Source organism: Adiantum capillus-veneris, chromosome 23, assembly GCF_014529385.1.
Source record: "Adiantum capillus-veneris isolate H3 chromosome 23, ASM1452938v2, whole genome shotgun sequence".
NCBI lineage: Eukaryota > Viridiplantae > Streptophyta > Polypodiopsida > Polypodiales > Pteridaceae > Adiantum > Adiantum capillus-veneris.
Window position 1 is genome coordinate 74,118,801 of NC_140953.1, and position 27,279 is coordinate 74,146,079.

General features: G+C 40.8%; 1 protein-coding gene and 1 pseudogene across 1 annotated transcript; both read left to right on the top strand.

The window, feature by feature from the left end:
• The first annotated feature begins 3,703 nt into the window (after nt 1-3,703).
• LOC147427990 (uncharacterized) lies at nt 3,704-6,438 on the top strand (annotated as a pseudogene).
• A 17,522-nt stretch (nt 6,439-23,960) lies between these two features.
• On the top strand, nt 23,961-26,786 carry LOC147427991 (putative voltage-gated potassium channel subunit beta). Its single transcript, XM_086497242.1, has 4 exons — nt 23,961-24,675; nt 25,579-25,722; nt 25,837-26,001; nt 26,450-26,786. The coding sequence occupies exons 1-4, from the start codon at nt 24,088-24,090 to the stop codon at nt 26,561-26,563; spliced, it is 1,011 nt and encodes a 336-aa protein (XP_086353368.1). The 5' UTR covers nt 23,961-24,087; the 3' UTR covers nt 26,564-26,786.
• Nucleotides 26,787-27,279: the final 493 nt, after the last annotated feature.

Genomic DNA, 27,279 nt, shown 5'->3' on the forward strand with positions numbered 1-27,279 from the left:
TGGCATTGAGTACGCAGCCTTTACGAAGCAAGAGTGCATTTTGCTGCAGCTAGATTTGGACAAGGCTTATGATAGGATTGTGTGGTCCTTCATTGAAGATGTCATGAAATCATTGGGCTTAAGGCCGCGCCTCTGCCAGCTTATAGACACTCTGGGTGAGGGTGGCCAATCGGAGCTCCTCTTCAATGATAGAATTGTAGGCTCCTTTGAGGTTAAAAGATCAATTAAGCAAGGATGCCCCTTGTCCCCACTTCTCTTTTCTATTGGATCACATCCTCTATTAACGATGCTCAATGCTGCTGTTGAGCGGGGGGAAATTCAAGGGTTACCTCTGCCCAGTAACAACTAGCTCCTGGCCAAGATGTCTACGGACGACTCCCTCCTCTTCTTGAAAGCCTACCCTTAGATGCTCAAGAAGGCCCTTGAGATTGTGCATACCTTTGCTGTGGCTTCTGGGTCAAAGTGTAATATTGAAAAGTCGAGACTGATCTCCCTGGACGGAAAACGACTCTTTTGACCCATTGGTTTGGTAGGGGGAGATTATGTCTAAAGGTAGGATATTTAGGCACTTGGGGCCCCCCTTAGGGGGGTGGATGTTATGCACAAGCAAAGGGTCTGTCTAGTGGGTCCTTGAGAAGATTTAGAGTAAAATGAGAAGATGGGAGTATGTGTTGCTCCCCTTCCAAAGTTGAGTCAGAGTGATTAACTCTTTTATGATTCCTTATATTGCCTTCACTGGCCCGCTCCTCAAAATAGCCAAATGCAAATGGAAGGAGTTTCTAAAACCAATTAAAAGATTCTTATGGAGGAACAACACTAAAACCTCGACGTCATGGCAATGGGAAAAGTGGGAAGGTATTGCTCGACTGGTGATCCAAGGTGGCCTTGGAATTCTCAACCCTAGTGTTCGTGTTGAAGCCTTGTGTGCCAAGTTTGTGGTCTCGATTGCAGATCACTATCATGACCAAGGATATGATTGACAAGGCCAAACTTATCTCTGAAGGTGGGCAATGGAAAGGGATTGAGATGCATATCAATTTTCTAGCCCTTGGGTGGGCTAGCTTAAGACTGAGGAGTATCATAGGAGAGCTGGTGTGAAAATGCAACCGAGCAACATGGGCACTGGAATGGGGTGAAGTTACTAGATACTTCCAGAACTCCATCTTGCACTGGTCCCTCTGGCTGTCTAAAGCTGTTGGAGTTTCCTTGAACCCTTATTGGAGTGAATTTGCAAGAAGGATTATTAATAAAAGAACTACAACGGCTAAGCCACTTATGGGATTGTAATAGCAAGTGATGGAAATCCTCAGCCCGGGTGGTTGCCCACTCAATGGAACTGAGCATCTACTTGCTAACAAGGTTGTAGAAGGCCTGGACCATGTTTTCATGTGGATATGTGAATCTACTTTTGAGTGGAAAGCTTGGAATGGCCAATGAGCAGCCGGTTTTCTAAGCGCCATACCAAGGGCATTTACCAAATGTTAATCCATGAGGCAGATTGGTTCGTCCCTTTAAACAAGCAGTGGAAGAAGCAATGGTTGGAGGCTCGATGGGTAGACGTCGCGAATAATATCTGGAATCTGCAATGGTCTCAGTTTATGAAGATATTTTTATGGAAAGTACTCTGGGGGCCTTGCTGATAGGCGTCAAGATCCAAGCGCGTGGTATCGAATCCAACAGATGTTTCGTGTGTAGATTAGCTAGCGAAGACCTTTTCCGCCTTTTCACGGAATACTTGGCTATTAGAGGCCTTGCAAGAAAGATGTGCAAATGGATACAAAGGACGTGGAAGATAGGGTTTTTCAAGAAGGATTTGTGCCTTGGTGACAAACAATTTCAAAGTTCTACACGACTTATTTGCACTCAAATTGTCAGATACTGCTTCTGTAGTAACATTTAGAAGTCGAGAAATGGTCGTGTCTTTGATAACGACCTATCGGAGGCTAGCTTCTCAGAGATTGTACAAGAAATCAAGGCGTTACTATATATGGTATGTAAAACATACAGCTCGGAGGATTGGCTTAGGGAATCCTACGCCATCCAGTCATGCCTTGCATAATACTAGGTTATTGTAGCTAAGCTCGGTTTTAAACCTCTATGCCTCAAGGCTTGGCCTGAGCTAGGGGCTGATTTGTAATCTATTGGTGATTCTTTAATACAATCACAATTGTGAATTTTGCAAAAAAAGAAAAGAATGTGTAACCAAATGGTGGTTAAAATTGAACATCACTCCTCATAGCTGGCCAAAATACTCCAAGTCTCAAGATCCGTCGCATAGTTTGATCTTCCGCAAAGTGAAGTCCTACTACAATAATATGTACTTGACTTAGGTATTGGGTTTTCTCCTCAGGATTAATGCACAATAGCAATATTCCATCTCGATTTCTTTTGTATAACCTTCTAGCTAGTAATTGATACATAGCCAACTGCTCAATTAATCCGATTGTAATAGGAAGTGGTATTTACAAATCCACTTGGGCTATGGTCATCAATGATACCATGTTTTCCGACCATCTAGGTATCATTTCTACAGAGAACAGATATGCATCTGGTAGATCATCGTCCACTCCCTTCAGTGGTTCTTTCGAAACAATCCTCGACAAATGATATGCTCTTTCATGAGTGGTACCCTTTTTCACAACTACAATGAAATCAAATTTTAGAAGAATGATGAACCATCTCACTATTCTTCTTGTGTTTCATGGCTTGTTGACCAAGTACAATAGGGCTTGGTGGTCCACAAAGAACACAAATTTGTTTGCCAATAGGTAATGTCTATACTTTTTTACGGCATAGAAATCCTTCCCTTTCGGTGGTGGTATAATTATTTTTCGCCATGTTCAACTGGCTAGCATAAGAAATAGGAAAATCAATTTTCCCATCTCCTGGTTGAGCTAGTTTACATCCGATGGCAAAATTGGAAGCATCTACATATATGTGGATTATCTTATTCCAATCTGGTGCTTTCAATATTGGAGCGAAAGTGAGAGCTTGCTTACGATTCATGAAGGATTCTTCACACTATCAGTCCATTCAAAGTGTGTGATCAAACTGTACATGGGTTTTGCAATTATAGCTTACATGTAAATGAACCGTCTATAATATCCACAATGTCCCATGAAAGCTTGAACCCCCTTGACTGTTGTCGATCTAGGCAAATCAACAATAACATAAATTTTCTCCATATCAGTAGCTATACCATTTTTAGACACTATATGTCCAAGAATTTTACCTTGTCTACCCATAAATGTGCACTTTAACACTAGGTTGGTAACAAGACAGATTTATGTCCTAGTACACTTTTATGTCATGTTAACTCGCAATTTTGCCCGAATTAATTCTAAAAATATAAATAGGACTAGTACATGGGACCAATCCTCAAATTTCTCAAAAGACTTGAAAAAACTTGGAATTAATTTCGAACCGGTTGCATGCCAGCAAGGTTGGGTAATTAACTCAATGAATAATTCAATTGATGGATTTTATGACAATTGGCTAATTGTCCATGGCATGTCGTGCAGGAAAAATGCTTCCATGCGCGTGCCTAGGCTCTAAATTGGGGGTGGATCTTGACCATAGGTTGAAGAGGGGATCCAAGGGTTGAGGGTGAAAGCCCCAAACCCCAAAATTGAGTGACCCCTTGAGCGGGGTCTGGCAAAAATCGATTTTGCCCCTCTTGGAGTTGCCGAAGTTTGCAGCGCAGATGACGTCAAATCAGAGATGTTATGCTGCAGAGGAAGTTGGTTGCAGACGTGTTGGACGCTACCCAAAGTTTTTGCAAGCCCAAGAAGGTGCACTCTTGCAGGTCCCGGCAGCTTGGTTTGGGCATCATGGGCTGAGCAAGAATTTGGAGAAAAGCATACATAGGTCTTCTTTTTTGGTGTCCTGCAAAAATACTCAGTTAAAAATCAGAAGTTCTCTTGCCGATTTGAGGGGGATTCAAAGGATTATTCAGCTTCATGGGATGATGTTGCAGAATTTGTTGTGCGGAGCTCTCAACGGGTGCATTCTCCTCATTGAAGAAACTGTGAGGTAAGACAAGAATCTACACCTCCACCTTCTTCATTTGGAATTGGTGGATCAAGTCATGCACCTATGCTATCAAAACGTAATTTGGGGGCTGCAAATGATTTTGATGCAATGCTTGTTGGGGGGGAAGAGAACATAACGCATGTTGAAGAAGAGGCTGAAGAGACTCCACTTGACCCAATCCCACTTGGTAGGCGTCCTGGAAGACCACCTAAATCACGTAATTGGGGTAGACCAAAAGCATCATGCATGCAAATGACACACCGGAAAATGTATCACCCAAATATAGTAAATCTGTATGTGGTGGCCGACCTAGAAAATATAAGCCTTCTCATGCAGGGGGAAGACCTGGCCCTTCAAGTAGCCCATTTGATGTTGCTAATGATGATGAAAGTGATGATGAGCATGCATCAGAAGGTGAGGGGGTTGAATGTGGTGACAATGAAGTATTGGAAGCGGAGGGTCCCGTACTTGATGACTCTCCTGATGGAGATGCACATTTTGTTGATGTGATTCCTCCACAGTGGAAGAGTGGTGATGAATTAGAGCAAGAGCCACATGATACATTTCGGGCTCTTCCACCTTTCAATGGTGTCAAGGGACCAGACTTGGGACATATGCCACGTGAATTTTGTGAGTTTCATTTGTTTTTTATGCTCTTTCCACTTGACCTTGTTGATCATGTTATTAGTGAGACTAATGCATATGCCGAGAAAGAGAGGCAAAGATGTGGCCGGTTGCATGACTCCATGCGAAGATGGGCTCCAATAGATCGTCATTCTTTCCTACGCTTCATGGGTGTAGCTTTGGGCATGGCACTACACTACATGCCATCAAAGCAACATTATTGGAAAGATGAGGTAAGAGGCTCCCTTCTATTTCCTAATTTTGGTGAAAAGATGACTCAAACTACATTCCAGCAAATCCAAAGGTTTTTGCATTTACGGGACAATGCACAAAGACCACCTCGGGGAACTAGAGAGCACAGGTTATGGCAATTGCTTGAGCTAGAGGAGAGGTTGAATTACACTTTTCAAAAGCATTATAATTTAGGTCGATGTGTGACTGTGGATGAACCCATAATTCCTTCTAAGTGTAAATTGAATCCGTGCAGGGTTTACAATCCCAAAAAGCCTCATAAATTTGGTATCCAGGTTTGGAATCTATGTGACTCCGCCATGGGGTATAATTTTGCATTTCAAATTTATGACAAGATGCCATATACTGAATTGTCTTTTTATGTTGTTGCAAATTTGGTGAAGACATTGCCAAGAAAAAGGCACCATGTATTCTTTGATAGGTACTTCACATCTGTGAAGCTTTTGGAGCACCTAAGAAGTGAAGGTCAAGGTGGCATTGGCACTTATGTATGTAACAGGAAGCACTTTCCCGCCACCCAAATGTTGCATTTGGGTAATAGAGCACAGGGTGCTTGTCGGTTTGCTTATTGTAAGAAGCAAGGTCTTGTTGCTTGTTCTTGATGGACAAAAAAGAGATTCTTTTTGCTTCTAATTGCTATGGTGTGCAAAAAGGTGAGGTGTTGCGCTTGGTTGGTGATAAGAGATTGCCTTTCCCATGTCTGGCACTTGCTGTGAAATATAATGCATGCAAGGCTGGTTGTGATGTCTTTGATAGCATGGTTCTTGGTAGTGGCTATAGCTAGCAAAGTACAATGCATGGTTTTAAGTGGTGGCATGCAGGTTTTTGGGGTCTCATGGATTCTGTTTTTACAAATTGCTAGATTATATGGAAGGAAATGTATGGCAAAAAGGATGTGTGTAGATTTGACTTTGTGCTCCATATGCATGAGCAGCTGGTGGACAATGAATTTTGGCCTTATGTGTGCAAGAGGCCAGTTGTTGAGGATGCATACAATGGTCACTTTCCTACGCGTTTGCATGATGTGGCCAGCAAGTACTATATCGTTTGTTTAGCGAAGCGAAAGAAGCTTCTTTCGGAACATAAGGAGGTTGATAGCTCAAAGCCATCATGCACCATTTGGGGGCGTGGTAAGTGTCAAAAGGTTATTTGTGCTGACCCTTGCTTCAAGGAATTCCATGCAAGGGTTGTTATCGACTTCTTTATGATGGGCGCTCAAGAGTCTCTAGACGACGTCATCCACCCTTATGTAACTTCTCTATATCACTCTCTCTTTATGTGTGGGTATTTTTTGCATACATGGCTGGTTTTTGTGCTCATTGACTCCCTTTTTTGTTTGTTTGCAGGAAAGCTTTTGCAGGTGGGAAGCTATTGGCTGGTTTTTGATGTAAAATGCTGGTTTTGGCTGCAGAATGCTGGTGTGTTTTGATACAGAACAGGTTTTGTGCTCATTGATCCTTTTTTTGTTTGTTTGTAGGAAAGGGTTTGCAGGTTTCAAGCTATTGGCTGATTTTTGCTGCAAAATCCTAGTTTTTGTTCATGGCTGGCGGTTGTTCATGGCTGGTGTTCGGAGATGGTTGGTTTTTGTTTATGGCTAGCTTCTTATCATGGCTGGGTTTAGGTATGTCTATTATACAAAAGCCTTTTGTATTAGCTTTCTTCTTGCTTGTATGGATGTATCATCATGGTTTTTTCCCACTTGTGATATGGTTATGGCATCATAAGCCTGCTCACCTCTGTGGCATGTTTATGGTATCTTGTAGGCAGCGGTTTATACCTTCCTTTTGGTAGCAACGGATACACATGTAGTGGCTAAAGCAACTATTACATGGAAGATTGTGTTTTGATTGCAGTGGTAGCAGATAGTGATGATAAACATTTTGGCCAGTTTTAGTGCGACATGGATATTATGTATCACCTATATGAGGCATTTTGCCAAGTCTTTTGTCACTTGGAATTGTGCTTTGCATTGCTGTTTCTACATCAGGCTCATGACATGCTTGGTTATGGAAGGGATTCTAAACTATCCCAGACTTGGTGATTAGGTTTCTTCATGTCTTTGCCTCGTCAAGTGTGTTTCACCACGTATATGTGTGCATCAAGTTTGTGAGGTGCTTTATGCGTATGTATTGAGATGATAATTTATCTTGCCATGTATTTTGAACATGGAATTGCAACATGTGCTAAGCTATGGTTATTATGGCTTTAGTCGTCTTGGTGCATAGCCCTATCAAATTGATCTTTGTTGGTTTAATTCTTTCTATCTAATGCGACCTGTTGATAGGTGCATAGCCCTATCAACTTTATCTTTGTTGGTTTAATTCTTTCTATCTAATGCTTTTGTTTTGTGCTAGGCTTGATCATGGCTGAGTCTGCCCTTCACCTCTAGAGCAAATGACAGAAACTCAGTTCGTAGAGTTTCGTATGGGTGTATGCTCATGGGTGCGTGCGTGTGGGGTGTGTGTTTGTGGGAGCATATGTTCATGCGTGGTTCTACACCCACTATTGGGCGCTGATGAAGTTAGTGGGGATGTCGTAGTATTTGTGGATACTATGCATGATGTAGCTAAACGGTTATATCGTCTTGTGGTTCACAACCATGAGCTTATAGCTGCACTTTTTTGTTATAGGTGAATTTGGTCTTTTCTTGGATTCATCTAGGTATATATTAGTCATCTTGATCTTTATCTTGCCTTGTATTTTTGTCGGCTGTTATGTTTTTGTTGAAACATGGAATTGGAACATGTGCCAAGTTATGGTTATTATGGCATTGTTTCCATGTTATGGCTAGGGCTATATTACAATGCAATGAATAGTTTTGAAGATGTTAGAATGCTTATTATGGCTACTGTTTTGGCCAATGTACATATGGTTCTTTTCCAAATGGTTGTATGCTATTGTTCATTAGGTCTGTCTATCCTTGCGACTATGTTCATTGTAACTTATGTTGGTTGAAGAGTGGTATGTGCAAGTTTGTGGAAGTGTGGTGGTAATACCAACAGGTTATGCATGTTGAGATGGAAGCATTTGTTTTTGGTTATAAGTTGGGACCTTGACATGTTATCTTTGTGTTACTTTGAACGGCTCTAATAAGAGATTGCTTTATCTTTGAGGAAGAAAATACTTTGTTCTATAATGTTTTTAAATTGCTATTGTGCATATTATTTTCATACCATCTCTTTTTCATTGTGTATTATATATACCTTATCATTAGAGCTTGATACAAGCCTCCAAATTTTTTCCTCTGCAATATAACCTACTAGTATTACAATGTTTTGTAGTTGGGAAATAGAATGTCGTGAATAATCTCCTTCTCATTATGAATGGAAAAGGCAAATAATTGGCTTCTTTGTGTCGATGACATCTAGGAAAGAGTTATAGTTCTCATGAAGTGGATGGTATACTAAATTGAACTCTCATTTAGGTATTTTTAGCCCGACATGTGCGTACACCCCAAACTGTCTAAAAACATGCTAATTTGGAGTAAAATGTAAACCATCTAGTAGAATTTTTGAGGTAGTGAGCACTCATTTATTTGAAAGCTATAATATTGTAGATCCCTAGAAAAATGTCAGAATGGCTAGACCAAATTTTATTTTAGAGTACCAAGCGATGTACTAATGAGATTCCCTGTTTTTTGCTGTTTTTTCAAATGCACTTACTTTGAGAGCTCGGTTCTCCCATTGAATTGTACATTTCATTATACTTATAATTTTTCCAAAAGCACATGGGTCTTGTGAATGTGCTCAATGAAGGGTTTTGTGAATGGAGTCATCTTCTAGGAATTGTAAAGTTTTTCTTAAACCCTGCAAAGGACACTTTTATGTCCTGTTAGGTTACCAACCTAGTGTTAAGCAAATCCTATGAAGTCTACACTTTTCAAATATCATTTTGAGGTGTTCAAAATGATCAGCCGGATTGATGAATGTATGCATAGATCATCTATATATACTTCCAAGAAATTCCTAAGATATTCTTTAAAAGCACGGCCCATCAATCTGTGAAAGGTGGCAGGAGCATTAGTTAACCCAAAAGGCATAACCCGATAGGCAAAAATACCCCATTCCGTTGCGAAGACAGTTTTATGCTGATCTTTGGGGTCAACCAAAAGTTGATTGTATCTCAAAAATCCATCTAAAAAGCTGTAATCTTCTTTACCTCTAACTCGTTCTAAAACATGCTCAGTGATTGGAAGAGGAAAGTTGTCTCTAATGGTAGCTGCATTCACTTTCTTAAGATTGACACACACCCGTAGTTTTCCATTTTTCTTGGGTACTACCACAATTGGAGACACCCAATCTGTATGTTCAATTCCATAAATGAATTCGGCCTCCTTTAGCTTTTTAATCTCTTCTTTGATCTTCCTGGCAAATATTTCATTATATGTGTATGGCCTTTGTCTACTTGGTTTCGCATCATCTCTCATGGGTATGGTATGTTGAGAGATTTCTGGTTCAACACCCTTGAGATCCTTATAAAACCAAGCAAAGATAGCTCGGTATTCTTTCAATAAGCTTAACAAAATCTCTTCTTCTTCTTTCGTAAGGTCATTTGCAATGTTGGTTGGTTTAGGCTCTTCTCCTGGTTCAGCCAAAACTATCTTTTTTGCATTTTTAGGACCTTCATAGGACTCGCCCTGTTTTCGTAGTTCCCTGACAGGTTGTTCGACTATGATTTTTTGATCTTGGAGAGTATATTTCTTGTAATGGGATGGAACGCTCATTACATCTGTACCATCCTCTTCTGTGGTTTCCATTTCTATCGTACATATCTCCTTTACAGCTTTTTTCAACTCTTGATACTTCTTTTCCGTTCAACTCGTGTCATGGTTGAACCCTGTCCTGGTTTTTTAGCTTTATTTGAGTTTCCTTTCTCGTTTTTCCCAATGTTTTCTTCATTTTATTTTCTTCATTTAAAGGATATCTACCAATGATTTTGTCCTTGACACAATCATGTGCATCTATCTGCATCAGGAACTGTGTTCTACTGGAGACTGATGGCATAGGTATAACTTTCACATTTCTGGTTTCTCTTTTTCATCTATACCATTTCTGTCTTCTCGGTTTCTGGTTTGGAAAGTAAAAAAACTTTTCCTCTCCTCCTTTCATGAGCAGTTTAGCTCTCACATGTTCTTTTTCTGACCCCAAATCATCTGAGGTAGCTGAATGTTCTTCTAACTCATCTGTTGCATCATAGTAGAGGTTTGAAAAGACTTGTTGAGCTTTTCATCAAGTCTTTGGGTTCATGAGTTTTGTCTTCAATGTGAAGGGTTGAAATCATTTGTATGGGAATTATGTCATAGCCATCCTCATTGCAAAATTGAATAGGCATAGACGTATTTACGCATATATCCATTGTTGCTAAGATTTGAGTTCACTCAAATGGCTCAAACAAATGCTCGAGAAAGGGTTCAGGTACATATAAGTCTTCATGTGTGCAATCCCTCTCTAAGATAAATTCTTTTCGTTTTGAAGCTCCGCACATCCAAATAGGAGTGGCTTTGTGCAACCAAGATGAAAGCTTAGTTTCAGCCGAAGAGACCGAATCAAATTCTTGTATGGGAGTTTTCATGACATATCTATAAGTGTGATCTTTTAGATCAACTCTTGTTATTGATCCCACTTGTTTCAAGTACAGGTAGTTTCCCCCAATCTTGGATGAGTTGTACTTGACGCATGAAAGGTCTTCCCAAGATGATTTTGTAATTGAGTTTCTTTCCAAAGTTCACTGTGGCAAGTGTGTTCATATTCAATCCACAGGAATTAACTATCACTTTTTCAAGCAGTCCTAAAGGCCTTTCGATGTGTCCATCAGCCAATTGCAATTTCATTCAAGTATGTCTAATGGATGGTTGTCCCCAAGATTCCCATACTGCTTTCGTGGCTATGGCTATGCCTGCCCTGCTATCCAGTATTTCCATGGTTTCTATGTCATTATATTTCACTAGAAGGGTAGTGTTTCCTTCTTCCCCTTCGTAGTATCCTTCAACTTTGTTCGTTGGAACAGATCTAATCTCTGATATTCAATTTGTGTTTCAATTTTTCCAAATTTTTTGAGATTAGCTCTGTTATTTCCACCTTCTTTAGAGTTTTCTGTAGATCATTCCATAAATATGGTCTGATTTTTAACAGTTCTCCTAAAGTAAGAATGCATTGGATGGGTGTAGACATGATTGAATGGATGTTGTCTACCTCTAGGGTTTGTTCTGCTCTTTTTACCTGAGTGGTTCTACACACTATGGATTCATCTTCGTTATCTCCCAAGTAAGAGGGTAATGTTTTCAAGGTCAATGGTTTAGACATTCCTGAAGCTTCAGATCCGCAATCCCCATACAAGGGTTGTACATTTATGTCCATATCAAGAGGTAGGTTGTCTAACCAAACTTCATCTATAGGAGCTGACTTTAGAGTTAGGCTCCCATCATTGATTTCTCTCACTTTTTCCTATAAGTGTCTTGGCCAGTCTTCTTGTACGAATGGAATTCTGTCTAAGACATTTTCGTTGTCCAACACAATAAGTTCTGGCTCTTTTGTTTCAAGGTGGGTTTCTACCACCATTTTGGATTTTTCTTTATTAGTTCCTGCCACAAGCTCCTTATGTTTTGCCATACTCTCGAGCTTGGGTTTTTGTTTTTCCAGCATCTCTTGCGCGATTCTTACCAAATTTTGATAAGCTTCAAGCTTAGATGCTTCCATGTCTGGAGAAAGATAGTTTTTCCATTTGTTTTCCATGTTTTGGCCTGCTTTAAGTCCCGCTTGGTAAGCTTCCAAGGCTACATTAATAGGCTCAAAAATTTTGTCAACCAAAATTGATCCTCCAGATTTCACGGTGGTTTCTTTGATTTCATTTCTAGTTTCTTTTACTTTTTCCTAGAATAGTTTCTTTGCTTTCTCCTCGATTTCAGCCCGTTGTTTCTATTTTCTCATCTCATACCTTTTGTTTCTGCTTCTTTTGGTCTTTTGAGAGGAAATTTTTGTATTCTCCGAATCATCAGAGGAGTTATGTTTCTTTTTCTTAGCCTAGGCTCTGGTGATTACCTTGATTGGAACAATTGGTTCTCTCTCAGATGAGCTACTAGGTATCACTTGGACTATGTTCACTACTATTTTACCCTTGTTTAAATAACTTTTAGGACAATCCTCTGGGAAGTGTCCTCCTTTTTTGCAACATTGTATGCAATAAGCTTCAACTGGCTTGAGGTTTTTGTCAGGCTCTGGGCATTCATATTTCCAATGATCATCTGCACCACAGTTATGGCAGTTTCTAGTTCTTGGCTTGATCATGGGTCTTACCATAGGAGGTCTAACACCTTGATTAGCCACATAATACATTGGTGCAAGCTCTGGTGGAGTATAAGTCACAGATTCTTCCATTGGTGGTGGATGTGAATTATACCAATCTCCTTCTACCATTACTGTAGATGGACTAGGCTCAGCATAGGGTGTAAGAGGCACTAGTGCTTGTTCATCTATGACTCCCTCTAGATGTATCTACTTTACGAGCACTGCATTATGTCTTGGATATGGAGGTTGTTGGCCCAATACGGGTTGAGGTCTTTCCATACCCATCGGTGGTCTTTGAACTGGGGCCATGAACTGGGGCCATATTAGGCTGATATCTGTACATGGGTTTTCCTTGTGGTCTCATAGGCACGTAATGAACATTCCCATCATAGGTCAGTAATAGCACTCATAGGTCTCATGGTTGATTCATTTACCCTCGATTGCACACCATCTTTGTGGCCTAATTGGTTGTCCCTGTTGAGGTATCCCTTGTCCTAGTCCCTGCATAGGTGCTTTTTTCATGTTATTCATCATGTCATTCATTCTTTTGAGCATGTCTTTTATGACTGAAAAGCGGTGCTGTAGTAGCCGCTCTCACTTGTGCTGTTTGGTGAATGTTGTTTTCTTGATTTGGTTATCCTGAGGGACATCTTCTTCGTTAAAAATATCACAATTGTCTCTTAAGTCAATAGCATCTGACACACACTCTTCTAGGGTCGTATGCTTCTTGCTATATAGTATAGGATGAAGTTCTTTGTTTAGCAGCCCCTCTAGAAACAATGATACTAGTCTTTCTTCTGCAGGTATCTCTAGCTCTGGGCATCTTGCAATGTATTGTTTCATCCGAGTTGCACAATCCCTAACAAACTCACCTTGTTTCTGTTTAAAGCTGTAGATTTGAGCTACCGTATTGTGTTTGATCCCCGTTTTGGAACAAGCAGCTACAAATCCTTGAGCTAATGTATTCAAGTCTATGATTGACCTTGGTGGAATGTTTTGGGACCATGTCAATGCTTTTCCTTCTAATGTCATTCCGAACCCCTCAAATTGAGTATGGAAATCAAATATGCGTTCTTCTCTTAGCACTTGCTTAAAGCTTGCTAAGTGGTCATATGGATCCCCAGATCCACTGTATTTTCTGACCCATTTCTGAAAATCAACTGGTTTGACATGTCTATTTGGTTCAACTCCCGATCTCTCGGCAGTTGGTCCCGTTCCGAGTCCTTCAAACCAGTCTGTTGGAAATAGTGACTCATGTAGCTGTGAACTGGCTTTAGTGTCACCCGGTTTTCTTCGTGATGAGGTGGTTTCTAGTTTCTTAACATTTCTCTTAGAAGATCTCTCATGGTGTTCATCTCTTGGAATAGTTTCTGGTCCTTGGCCCAATATCCAATCCCTTATAGAGTACCCTTGGTATTTGGTTTGTTCCACCTCCTCAGGAGTCATCATAACAAATTTGTTCTTATAACAATCTCTAAACAGGTAGGTTGGTAGATTTGATGAACCTTATCTTTGATCTTGAAGATATAGATGATCTTCATGTAGACATGTAGTAGTGTTAGTGTGTATATGCACTTCACCAGGGGCACTTTTCTCCCACTAATTTTTTCCCCCTGGACATCTGGTGTGAAAGGACACCTTATCTCTTAGGGTCTCATATAAGCTTTGTAGCTCTAAGTTTGTAAATACTCTATTATTCTAATATAGAGAGATAGACTACAGAGATCTCGTACGCAAGCTCTGTGTCTTCTCCTTCTCCATCTTCTTCCTACTCTGAGTTGCTATCTTCCTTCTATTTCCTGTTTCATCATCTTCAACAATTGGTATCCGAGCAAGGTGATTTCCAGAGCCTCTACTTGCGTTTTCGTGTCCGCGCGCGCAATCGCAGTTTTTAGGCAGTTTTCGGAAAATTTGCTCGTGGGATCATCCTCGACGTTCCGGGAGTATTCTCAGTAGGTGACCTGTGGTTTTACCCCCCTTTTGAAGCCGTTCGAGCCCTCAGCATTTTGTTCTGAGCAGCATAGCAGAAGTTACTTTTCGGAGGCGTTTAGATCAAGAGGGTGTGCTTTTTGACAGATTTTCTTCAGGTAAACAGTTCTTTTGGGAAGCAGCTTGTCTTAGCTTTGTGCTGAGATTTTGTGTAGAGTTTTGCTTGCATTGGAGAGGACATTTTTGAATCTCTTGGAGGTTATTTTGCTCTCTTGTGTGCATCCACATTATGGCTCAATCTACGGACAAAGAGATTTTTATTGCGTTTACATCCGAAGACAAATTGGATGGTACCAACTATTCTCTTTGGTCTTTTATGGCCAAAAATGTTTTGGTTGGTAAAGGATTGTGGGATTATGTATCTGGAGATGAAGTTCGTCCAGGTAGCATTGCACCTGCCACGCTTGGTCGTGGTACAGCTGTTGGTGCATGACCCTCACAAGTCACTCCAGAGCAAAAGAAATGGGATACTAAAGATGCACAAGCTATGGCTGTGATTGCCTTAACCATAAAGAGGACAATTACACCACATATCAGATCTTGCAGAACTTCTGAGAATGCTTGGGACACTCTGCAAGATATGTTTGGAGGAAGAAACGCTGCCAGAATAGAGTTTTTGAAGAAACAACTTAACAAAATACAGATGGACGAAGGTGACGATATCGTCGAGCATCTTACAAAAATTAGGGATCTTAAAGAGAAATTGCTTAGCATTGATGAAGTGATTCCAGAGAAGGACTTGGTTTCCAAAACACTCAATTCACTACCACCATCTTATTTGACTTTTCAGACTTCTTTGACTCTGTCTTTGTGAGCTAATCCCGAGCCTCTTCGTTTTGAAGAGTTAGTGGCTTTGCTATTGCAAGAGGATCAATCACGTAAGAACAAGTCTTTACAGGTGGATGGTATGGATCATGCTCTTGTTGTACAGAACAAAAACAACGGTAAAGAGAGTGCTCATCACTCTAAGTCCTGGTGCAGGACAGTCTTCAGAGAAGTCTAAAGGTGATTCCGACAAGTCCAAGAAGAAAGGTAAATGTCACTACTGCAAGAAACCTGGTCACTACATTAGCGAGTGTAAAAAGCAAATTTCTAAAGAAAAGAAGAAAGAGTCAAGTTTGGTTGTTTCAGCTTCTGGTGATTCTTCTACAGCTAAAGAAGAGTCTGCAAACTTTGTGCAGGATTCTTATGCTTTCTTAGTATGTTCATATTTTTCTGCTTACAACGTTGACGATACACAAATGATTTGGTACTTTGATAGTGGTGCATCCAGGCATATTACTTCAAGGAAGGATTTGTTTTGTTCATTGGATGCAGCTCCAGCAGGAAAGAAGGTGACATGTGCAAATAATGCTTCTTATCCAATTAAAGGAGTTGGTAAGATTTTGATTACCATTTCAGATGGTTCAGATGTATGCTTGCCTGATGTCTTATATGTTCCAGGCATCAAGAAGAATTTGTTGTCTGTATCCTCTCTTGCAAAAAATGGTCTTCGGGTCATTTTTGAGGATGACAGATGTGTTGTACGAGATCGAGAGAATGGTTATTCTCTTATCACTACAGGTACGCTGGAAAATGGACTATTTGTGCTAGATCGTTATGAAAAGCAGATTCAGGTATGTATTGCAGAAACAAAGACTCAGGCCATGCAGGATGCTAAGTTGTTGCATGCTAGATTTGGGCATGTTGGTTATGGCAGTTTGATGACTTTACAACGTCATAATATGGTGCATGATTTGTCTTTATTGGAGATGCCACCAAGACATGTATGTGAAGGTTGCGTTCTTGGAAAGATGCACAGATTTGCATTTTCGCAGGATGGTTCAGTTAGAGGGACATGAAAGTTGCAGCTTGTACACAGTGATGTATGTGGTCCTATGAGGACGCCATCTATGGGAAACAGCCTTTATTTTGTGACCTTCATTGATGACTTTTCCAGGTTTTGTTGGGTGTATCCACTCAAAGCAAAGTCAGATGTGTTTGCAATTTTTCAACATTATGTCGCCATGGTTGAAAATGAAACAAGTTGCAAAGTACAGACTCTTCGTACCGATCGAGGAGGTGAATACATGTCAGGTGCATTTAAGGATTTTTTGGGAAAGAAAGGCATTAAACACCAATGCACTATGCCATACACACTACAACAGAATGGTGTTGCAGAAAGGAAGAACATGTCTTTAATGGAGACTGCTAGATATATGCTCAAGGCTAAGAGTTTTCCTCATAAGCTATGGATGGAGGCAGTTGCTTGTGCAGCACATGTTTTGAACAGGTGTCCTACTCGTGCCTTGAAGACCATTACTCCATATGAAGCTTGGTATGACAGAAAACCTTCAGTCAGTTATCTTCGTGTTTTTGGTTGTCTTGCTTATGCTCACATCCCTCAGTAGTTACGTGGGAAGCTTGATGATAAGGCAATCAAATGTATATTTGTGGGATACAATAGTGGAAGTAAAGATTATAGACTTTACAATCCTGCTACAAACAAGATTTTTGAAAGTCGTGATGTAATTTTTGCAGAAACTACTGCTTAACCTATGGTTGCTTTTGATGTACCTCATATGCAGACACATGATGTATTTGAAGGTTTACTTCCTTCTTTTGTGGAGAATCAGGAATCACAACAGGTTGATAATCTTGATCAATCTTTTGATCAGCATGTGACACCTCATGATGTAGAGGAAATTGTGCGTGAAGAGCAAGAAGTTCTCAGGGAAGAAAGAACCTTGCCTAAATGGGTTCAAAAAACTTTGCAGGATAGCAAGTTGGATGCACCATTGCCACGAAAAACACGTGCTGGTACTACTTTTGGCAGAGAGCAAGTAGATTTGGCTTGCTTTAGCACTCTTTGTGATGCAGATGAGCATGATTCATTTGAACAAGCTTTAGAGTGTGTTCGGTGGAAAGATGCTATGCAGCAAGAAATTGATTCTATTCATAAGAATCATACATGGGATCTAGTGGACTTGCCTACAAGTAAAAAGCCTATTGGTACAAAGTGGGTTTTTAAGGTAAAAAGGAAACAAGATGGTACTGTTGACAGGTACAAAGCAAGGCTTGTGGCAAAAGGCTATGCTCAACAGAAAGGCATAGATTATGATGAAACCTTTGCTCCTACTTCTCGTGCGTCCACAATTAGATCACTAGTTGCAATTGCTACTCATCATGGTTGGAAAGTGCATCAATTGGATATCAAAACTGCTTTTTTGAATGGTGATTTGCAGGAAGTTTATGTAAGTCAACCAAGTGGTTTTGTTGTAAAAGGTCAAGAGCAAAAGGTATATAGATTGCGTAAAGCTTTGTATGGTCTCAAATAGGCTCCAAGAGCATGGTATGAGAAGATACATACTTATTTGATTGGCCAGGGATTTCAAAATAGTCCAACAGAAAGTACTTTGTATGTCAAAAAGAGAGATGGAGTTCTCATTATGCTAACACTTTATGTGGATGATATGCTTCTTACAGGCAATACTGCAAATGAAATTGAAGCGTTTAAAGATGCTTTGAGAAAAACCTTTGAGATGTCTGATGTTGGTTTGCTACATTATTACTTGGGTATTCAGTTTGTGCAATCAGAGGATGGCATATACATGTTGCAGGCAAAATATTTGCATAAAATTTTGGACAAGTTTGGTATGCAAAATTGTAAACCAATCTCTACACCTGTAGAAACTGGATCAAAGTTGAGCATGCACGATGCTGGAGAACCTTTTGATGTACATACTTATGCAGCAGCGGTTGGTTGCTTGATATATTTAGCAGGTAACACTCGTCCAGACATTCAATTTGGGGTTTCACAAGCAATCAGATTTATGCACAGCCCAGGTATGCATCATTGGCAGGCTGTGAAGCGCATACTTCGTTACCTTTCAGGTACCCCTAATCTTTTCATGTTCTTTCCAAGGGGGGATATGTATGGAAAGCACAGTTCTATGCAGCTTCTTGGTTACAACGATTCAGATTGGGCTGGTGATTTTGACACACGACATTCCACAAGTGGGAATTGTTTTTTCTTGGGAAATGCATGTATATCTTGGCTAAGCAAGAAGCAACCCACAGTGGCTACATCAACTTGTGAAGCTGACTACAGGGTAGCATTCACGGCAACAGTTGATTGTGTATGGATACGCAGGTTATTGGCAGATCTTTGTGAGTGTCAACAGGCACCCACTACCATTTTCACTGACAGTCAGAGTGCTATGGCAGTTGCAAGGAATCTAGTATTTCATGCAAGAACAAAGCACATAGAGGTTCACTACCACTATGTCAGGGAAAGGCTACATGCAGGGGAGATCACACTAACTTACTGTCCTACACAGGATAACATTGCAGATCTATTTACGAAGGCGTTATCACGAGAAAAGTTTGAAGCTTTCCGAAAAGCTTTGGGCTTACTCTCATACACATGATGATCTGCTACCTTGTACGGATTCACACTATCACTACAGGGGGGATTTGTAGACATGTAGTAGTGTTAGTGTGTATACGCGCTTCACCAGGGGCACATTTCTCCCACTGGTTTTTTCCCCTTGGACATCTGGTGTGAAAGGACACCTTATCTCTTAGGGTCTCATATAAGCTTTGTAGCTCTGAGTTTGTAAATACTCTATTATTCTAATATAGAGAGATAGACTACAAAGATCTCGTATGCAAGCTCCGTGTCTTCTCCTTCTCCATCTTCTTCCTACTCTGAGTTGCTATCTTCCTTCTGTTTCCTGTTTCATCATCTTCAACACTTCATGGGTGTTAGTTGTCTTGATTTGGCATGCGAAGTCCATAGAAGATCTTTGAAGTTTCTATCCTCCCACCAATAGACTCCAATCCTAAGATTATCCTTACTAAGCCGTTTCAAAGGCTTCCCTCGAATTCTAAAGTAGGTGGTCCTTCTTTTGCTGCCATATCTGGAACTATGGTATTTACTTCTAACCCCCATTTTTCTATCACGTCAGGGTTTTCAACTTGGAAATACTGAGTTCCGTTTCTATCCATGTACATTTTCCTTGTTTGTTTGCTCTGATCCCTCTTCAAACTCTATACCATGGTCATCAATGTGGATAGCATACTCTTCGTTAGGATCCAGGTAAACCTAAGCTCCATGACAAATAGTCTTATAAAAAGAGAGTATATGCTTATAGTGCACTGTCGTTCTGGTTTCTAAGTGAGTCGAATAGGAAGACATTTTAGATGTTGAATCTGAAAAAGTATTTGAGACTTCCTCAAGGATAGTGTGCAAGGAATTGCCCTGATTCACACTCTCTTCGGTGGATACTCTACTGGAGGTTTCTCCAAATATGCCTTGGTTTCCTAGTACACGACCAGATCTAAGGTTCATAAAGGCTTGTGATGCCACGGACAGAGTACTTACCGTCGGATTGACTTGTTGTCAATTTCTTCCACTTGACTTGATTGCAACTTCCGTCAAGCTGCCAATTCCTTGTCTGCAACTTGATTCCTGTATCAATTTTAATCTAGCTAGCTATTCTTTCACAAAGGCTCTATAGTTTTTGCTAACTATTGTGACTAGTCTATGTGTATCACTTCAATTCGAGCTAAGTGAGTCAGTAGTTGAGACTTTCAGATTCTACTTTTGCAAAAGTCAAAGGATAAATCTGCAATTTGGAAACTGAGTGAACATGTACCACTTTGGATTCGATTGAACCCAAAATTGCCCGGTGGCCTTGTATTATGTTGGTCTAACATTGTACAAGTTCAAAAGTCAAAATTCGTGTCCTTGTGTAGCAGTAGCAAATAATCACGATTACTTACTTTTCTCAGTTTTTTGCACTTTTTGGCTTGATATGCCAAGTATACAACCTATTAATGTCTCTGGACAAGTTTTACTAAGTTTGGATAAAATTTGTTCAAGTTTAGAAACTGTTTTGTGTTCGCAAATTCAGTTTTCAAGAATTTGGCTTAAGTTTCACTTTTGTGATCCAAATTTCACCAAAATTGATTTGTGTGGTCTACTTGATGTGCTTGACCTGGTGGTATACTCAAATGTGCAAGATTATCAATCTTGTAGCAAATGTAAATAATCGCAATTATTTACTCCTACTATGTTTTTGCAAGTTTTTGTCCCAATCTTGACACAGATCTGTTAAGCACCTCAACTTAAGCTCCCTAGCCAAGTTTCATCAAGTTTGGACAATTTTTTATTCAAATGGTCATCAGTTTTGTGTCCGCAGACCGTCTTTGCAAATTTGGTCACAATTTCCAATCCAATGATCCAAATCTTACCAAATTTGGTATGTGGGCTTAATACAACATGGTAAGGCTAGTGGTATTGCTAACTTGGTCAAAAAAGTTGAAAAATGGGAGATATGTAAATAATCACGATTATTTACTTCTGGTAAATTTTTGCATCTTTTTGGTCAACTGAGCATATACACATGTCTATCACATCAATATCAAGTTTCATTAAGTTTGAATAAATTTTTTTCCAATTTACACTCAAGTTCTCAAAAGTCTGTACAGACTTTAGTTTTTACTCAATTTTTGCTCAATTTGGTGATCCAAATCCTATGGTCCTTTACAAAAGTTGTTTGTACACATGCATAGAGTCTCTGGTATCAACCTTGGTCAATTTTGGACTAAAAGTAAATAATTGCGATTACTTATTAGGTCTAAAATGAACAGTTTTTTGAACTTTTTCACTGGAAGTCTTTGCATGAGCTATTTTAAGCCTTGGAATCAAGTCAAAACTTAATTTGGCCTAAAATGTCAAGAAAAAGTAAATAATCTGAGTTTTTGCGAACTCATGAATTTTTTACCTCAATGTGTCCTTGAGCTTACCCACTGGTTCATACAACTTTTAAGCATACTCTCCAGTCGGATTGAGTGGTTGGCAGTCTTTTCGTGCTATTTCTGGCCGTAGACCTGAAATTTTACAACTTCAAATAACAACTAAAGAGCAATGTTTAGAAATTCACCTCGGATTCTACTTACCCTAGTCCTACGTTCTACTGCAATGGGGCTGTGGAAAGTGTCCACAAACACTCGTTTTCTTGTTTTTTATGGTTTTCTAAGCCTTGCTCTTGAGACTTGTCTCGCCCATCAATCATTCTCAAAACCTTAGTCTAATTCTACAATCCTACAATCATAAAGGTACTCAGCAAGTACGATTACTTCCAAGCTACCTCTACACAGTAAAAGACGACAATCTTAAGCTATGCGGTTTCTAAAAGAAAGTTTTTACTCTAAGAGAGGAAGTTAAAGGATAACTTCACAAGACGCTCGTGTTTTCCCCTAGTTTAGATCTCTTCAATCCCCGGCAGCGGCGCCAAATGTGGGACGGGTGTCGAACCTCACTTCTATCTTATTGCAGATGTAGCGAGAACCACGATTAAATTGTCAATCTATGGGACGAAGCTGACTTGACTAGTACATTGAGGCTACAAGAGGTTGTCAATCTCTTGGAAAACAACAAACAACTTGCATCTAACTCAAGCTACATTCAAATGACAGAAAGCACCAAAAGCCAATCACTCATCGACAAACAAATCACATTCGTTACAGCATCATGACATCCACACATAACGAAACTTCTAGGACATGTTTATAAGACCTAAGCACACATGCTTATGGTCTCAAATCCCACTTTAGGTCAAGTGCAAAAATCGCGATTATTAACAGCAGTGGATTTTTGACCTAGTCGTTTTCGACCCAGAATGCATCTAATTGCTTAGCAATAATGCTCCAATACCCCGCCTATGCTTAGTTTTTGATTTTGAAGTGTAAATTCCTACTTATGATGAAATTAGGCCGCAGGTTGGCGACGCCAAAAGCTACGAAATACTGTGAAATGCTTACGTCAATGCATAGAGCTCTTACCTGCGGTTGTAAATGCAACAGACACTACTGCAATGTGACAATCGAGGAGGGAGTAGGAAGTGCGAGAAGGAGAGAAGTGAGCGCCGTTAGCTCACGCTGTATATTTCATTATCCAAAACTTAATAATAACTTACAAAAATTGGTTTTTGGTGGTCAAAACTAATAATCTGGGAGCTCTAACTAAAGACAGGTTGATACGAACTGGAAGCTTGTAGCCCCGGCTCATCGATTACAAAGTTTATCCAGAAAATAGGAGCTATAATATTCCCGATTCATCAAAATAATAATTGTTTTTACAATGAGAGCTCTAAAAAATGGTGTCTGGGTTAGCTTGTTGCTAACACGTACACACATCACGACACATTTATGCACACTCCTCTCGTTCTCTATCGCTAACACGACATCTACAAAACTCACCATAGCTTCCACCTGCAGCAGTTCACAGTCAAGATGGAGACTCTGGACAAGATTTACCATGAATGCTCTCTCTCTCTCTCTCTCGCATGTAGAGGGCCTACTAAGAGCACAATAGGCCTGTGTGTTGATTGGGCATGAGAGCATATGCGCTCCCCCCCTCCGCCCCCCTCCCCTCACACCCGTGTTGTGATTAGAAGAGGAAGGGAGAGCAGCTGCATGCATGTCAATGTCGGTGCTTGTGAGGTCGACAGGTGCATGCGTCAGGGTTCAAGGCCGTAGGGTGTTTCTCAGTGCAGATCCAACCACGAAACGACTCAATAGCTGTGAGCTTTTGGTGAGGTGGAGTGAAACATGAGGCAGGCCATGATCATATGCAAGTAAGGCAGATCGAGACAGTGCTCTCTCTTTCGAGCAGCAAAGATGGAGGCCGTGCGTCGTGTGCTAGAAGAAAAGGTTGAAGCCCACCATGGCTCTGCCTGTGGCTATGCAGCGACATGCTCGTGTGATAGGTCTCCATGGCGGTCGGGGGGTGACGTGGTGTGGCACGTCACCCCCATCCAAAAACTTGAACTCGGGACACCTCGCACACCACGTCACCCCCATCCAAAAACTTGAACTCGGGACACCTCGCTTGGTAGTCCGATGCCCTAACCACTCACCCATGCGTGCTTCTTGAAAATAGCATTATAAATTCAGGTCTCAAATCCACGATCCCACACCCCCACCCTTGATCCACTCAACATTCATGGCGTGTCATATAGAGAGGAGGGGGCTCACCCCTAAGAATGTAGAAAAACTAAGATGCACTCATCGTCAAGTTAGCTTCCAGAGGCCTGCATATTCACCTTGTAAAGCTAGTTCACTTTGGATGGTCTATGTGAAGGCCATTTAATATCCCTCATAACGGAGTGTTCAGTTCGGATCTCTAAACCTTGCCTCTTGTTCACACCATTATAACATAAAAGCTAACTAAATATGGCGGAGTAAAGGGAAGGGCTATGAGTTTCTTCGTTGTAAGACATGGGAGTAGCAACGAGAACGATTTTAGTCTTTAGACAAATCCATTCGAGTGTTTGGTGGATCCAGGAAGCACCTTCAGTTTTTTTGTTTTTGGAGTCGGGTAGGGCACGACCGGCCGCTCCCATCATACATCAAAAAAGTATACAAGAAGAACGACCAGGACTATGCACCCAGAATCCGAAGGCAGACGCTTTTGTCACTAGTTTCCTCTCGACTACGAGAGGCCAGAATTATCTACACTCTTAGGGCCATGACTAATCCCTTGAGAGATCCATTTCGCCAACTTGATTTGGGCGTGATAGCGACCAAGCACCTTCAGATTAGCCGCGGTAGATGCACAAGTGACGTCCCGGCACAAGCTATGTGAACCCAGCCCAAGTCTCACATTTCAGGTGCCATTGTAGGTCCTATGGACAAATTTAAATTTGAAAGGCACTCTGCGCTTTCTGAAAGAGCCATGTGGAAGAAAACTACCTTTACTTACAAAGTGCATTTTTCCTCATTGCGCACCCCTTCAAGCGCTCTCTCTCTCTCTCTCTCTCTCTCTCTCTCTCTCTCTGCATTTCGCAGTTGCTCGCGAGACCTCCATAGCTACGCAGAGCTTCGAGCACGCCAGCGTGCCCTCTGCGTGCAGAAGACGATGAGGAATGTGACGACCCATTCCATGCAATACCGACATCTCGGCCGAACAGGCCTCAAGGTAAGCCTGCTCTCCTATGGCGCATGGGTGAGCTTCGGCAACCAGGTCGATGTGAAGGAGGCGAAGGTTCTGCTGTCACGTTGCCGGGAGTGCGGCGTCAATTTCTTCGACAACGCTGAGGTCTATGCGAATGGGCGTGCAGAAGAGATCATGGGGCAAGCTATCAAAGAGCTTGGATGGAAGAGATCAGATGTTGTCATCTCTACCAAGATTTTCTGGGGGGGGCCTGGTCCGAATGATAAGGGCCTCTCTAGAAAGCACATCATTGAGGGTCTGCGAGCGTCACTCAAGCGCCTGGATATGGAGTATGTGGACATCGTGTTTTGCCATAGGCCTGATGTGAGTACTCCTATTGAGGAGACGGTACGCGCCATGAACCATGTGATTCAACAAGGATGGGCTTTCTATTGGGGTACTAGTGAGTGGAATGCTACTCAAATTACTGAAGCTTGGGAAGTCTGCAATCGGCTTGGCCTCATTGGACCCGCGGCTGAGCAGCCCGAGTACAACCTCTTTGCAAGAGATAAGGTAAGCTACATACATCTACAATTTGGCCACTTGTTCCGTCTGTTGTGGGTGTAAAATGCTGAGAATGCTTTGCGTTGTTGCTTTCGATTGAAGCTTGGGATGTTCTGAGAGGTTCTTGTGGGCTATGGTGATGATGGCTAAGCCATAGCCACAAGTAATTTAGGAAAAAAGGTTTTACATAGGGAGTTTTGGATAAAGCCGTTGCACACACAAGGGCAGATTTACATGCAAAGTGCTTGTACACACACGTATATATGTGACTTGTTGTTTACTTTCACACATTTAGTGTACACACATAATATGCCTTGTTGATGTAGAAAATAGGTGTTTCTTATTGTAGCAATGACCTTCAGCTTCATATTGATTTTGTTACCAAATGCATATGGTCTCGCATGATAGAGAAATCAGTGTGTGCCCTTCCATTTCTGAAAGCGGGGGTTGGTGTTTTTTCATGCAACTAGGGTTGATTTTCCACGGGCATTTTACTGTTTTTTGGGCATTTCACCCCTCTTTTTTACGGGCAAAAATGTGAGCTACTCTTAAAAAAAGGCACTAAATCAGCCAAAAATATGTAAAATCTTCGAAATTTGGAGGGCAATGGTGCTTATAAAAAATCAATCCTGCGTGCAAACCACCTTCACAGAGGGGTGCTTCTTGATATGACGAAGCTTGTGCTTTGACGGGCATTTTACTTGTTTTTTGGGTATTCTGTTCCCCCTCTCTTTACAGGTAAAAATGTTTGCTGCCCTTCAAATAATAATAAAAATGCAATAAATCAGCCTAAAATATGTAAAATTGTCGAAATTTGGAGGGCAATGGTGCTCATAAAAAAGCAACCCTGCATTCAAATCATCTTCACAGGCTGGTGCTGCTGTTCCTTGGTATGATTAAACTCTTGTGCAGGTAGAAATCGAGTTTTCACCCCTTTGCCAGAAATATGGGCTTGGTTTAGCTACTTGGAGCCCTCTTGCATCTGGAGTGTTGACTGGAAAATACACAAAAGACAACATTCCCACCGACAGCCGTTTTGCCTTGGAAAACTACAAGGTGATATGTTTATGGCTTCATCGACGAGAAATGACTCTCAATTTTTGTCATTCATTGTTTAATCTCTCTTTTGATTCATAACTAAAATTAGTATGAACTTTTGTTGTTTCACAGAATCTGGCAAGCAGGTCTTTAATCCACGAGGTTTTGATTAAGGTGAAAAATCTGCAATCCATCGCAGTAGAGCTCGGCGTGCCATTACCCCAGCTAGTCATCGCATGGTGTGCATCTAATCCCAATGTCAGTAGTGTTATTACCGGGGCTACCAAAGAGTATCAGGTATGAAAAGTTTCAAGGTTCTATCAATACGCACATTGCATGCTCGACTTTAGATTTGTTATGTATATATGTGCGTACATGTGTGCATATATTTGTATATATGTGTATATGTATGCATAGCTATCCTGATGGCAGAGCGGCACGTTACATGTGCGTAAATATGTGTATATACTTGTATATGTGTATATATGTATGCATAGGTATCCTGATGGCAGAGTGGCAGGCTACATGTGTGTATACATGTGTATTATGTATGTATATAGGTATATACTTGTATATATGTGTATATGTATATGTATGCATAGGTATCCTGATGGCAAGGCGGCAAGCGAGGATGCTTGCGGAAAATCCATATGGCTTTTGGGTGTGTCCGAGAGTGTATTGCCAACACCTTTATTATTGATGTTTGGACCTTCAAATTGTCTTGATTATTGTTTCTGGTGGATAGATTTTGGAGAATATGAAGTCACTCGACGTAATCCCATTGCTGACGCCCGAAGTGCTTGAAAGAATTGAGGCGGTTGTGCAAAGCAAGCCCAAGCAGCCTGATGTCTATAGGTGAAGCTGAGGTCAAGGAGTGGGAATTTGACAGTGGTGACCTCTTAACATGTACGGCTTTGTTTATATGCTGAGTTGCAAGGATGTCAAGGCATCCGTGGAAACAAACTTTGGCTCCTTTTTTTCCCACTCTTCGATTGGCATTTTCTGTATAAAGTTTTCTATAATTCTTGTGAAGATGACAATTTCAGAGAGTTTGCAAAGCAAAAAGTATCTTCTTGTGGAAACATGAGAATTTAGAGAGTTTACAAAGCAATTTGTGCATTAATTAATGGTGAGTACATATGTGTGTACATGGATATGTGTGTATGTATGTATAATATACATACACATACATATATGTATGTACACACACACACACACACACACACACACACACACATATTATGTTTACTTTTGCTAATTATGACTCACAAAAGCAAATTCTTCACCCAGCCTGATTTAAGGCTTGCCACACATTGCTCATAATTCTTGAGAGGAAGGCTTGTTTGTGCTCTCTTGAGAATCCCTTAAAAATGTGGGATTGCCATTAGATTTAGCCCTCACTTTTTTTAATTCCCCTTGTAGGATGGCCCTACAGGGTGGGATTCCTGAATTGCCCTCATCCTAGGGCTTTGCTACTAGAATTGCTCCCATCCCAAGGCTTTGTTACCCCTAAATTGTGACTACTTTTTCTTGAAAAGGGTTGCTTCCTTTGATTCTTGCTTCGTGATACTTTTA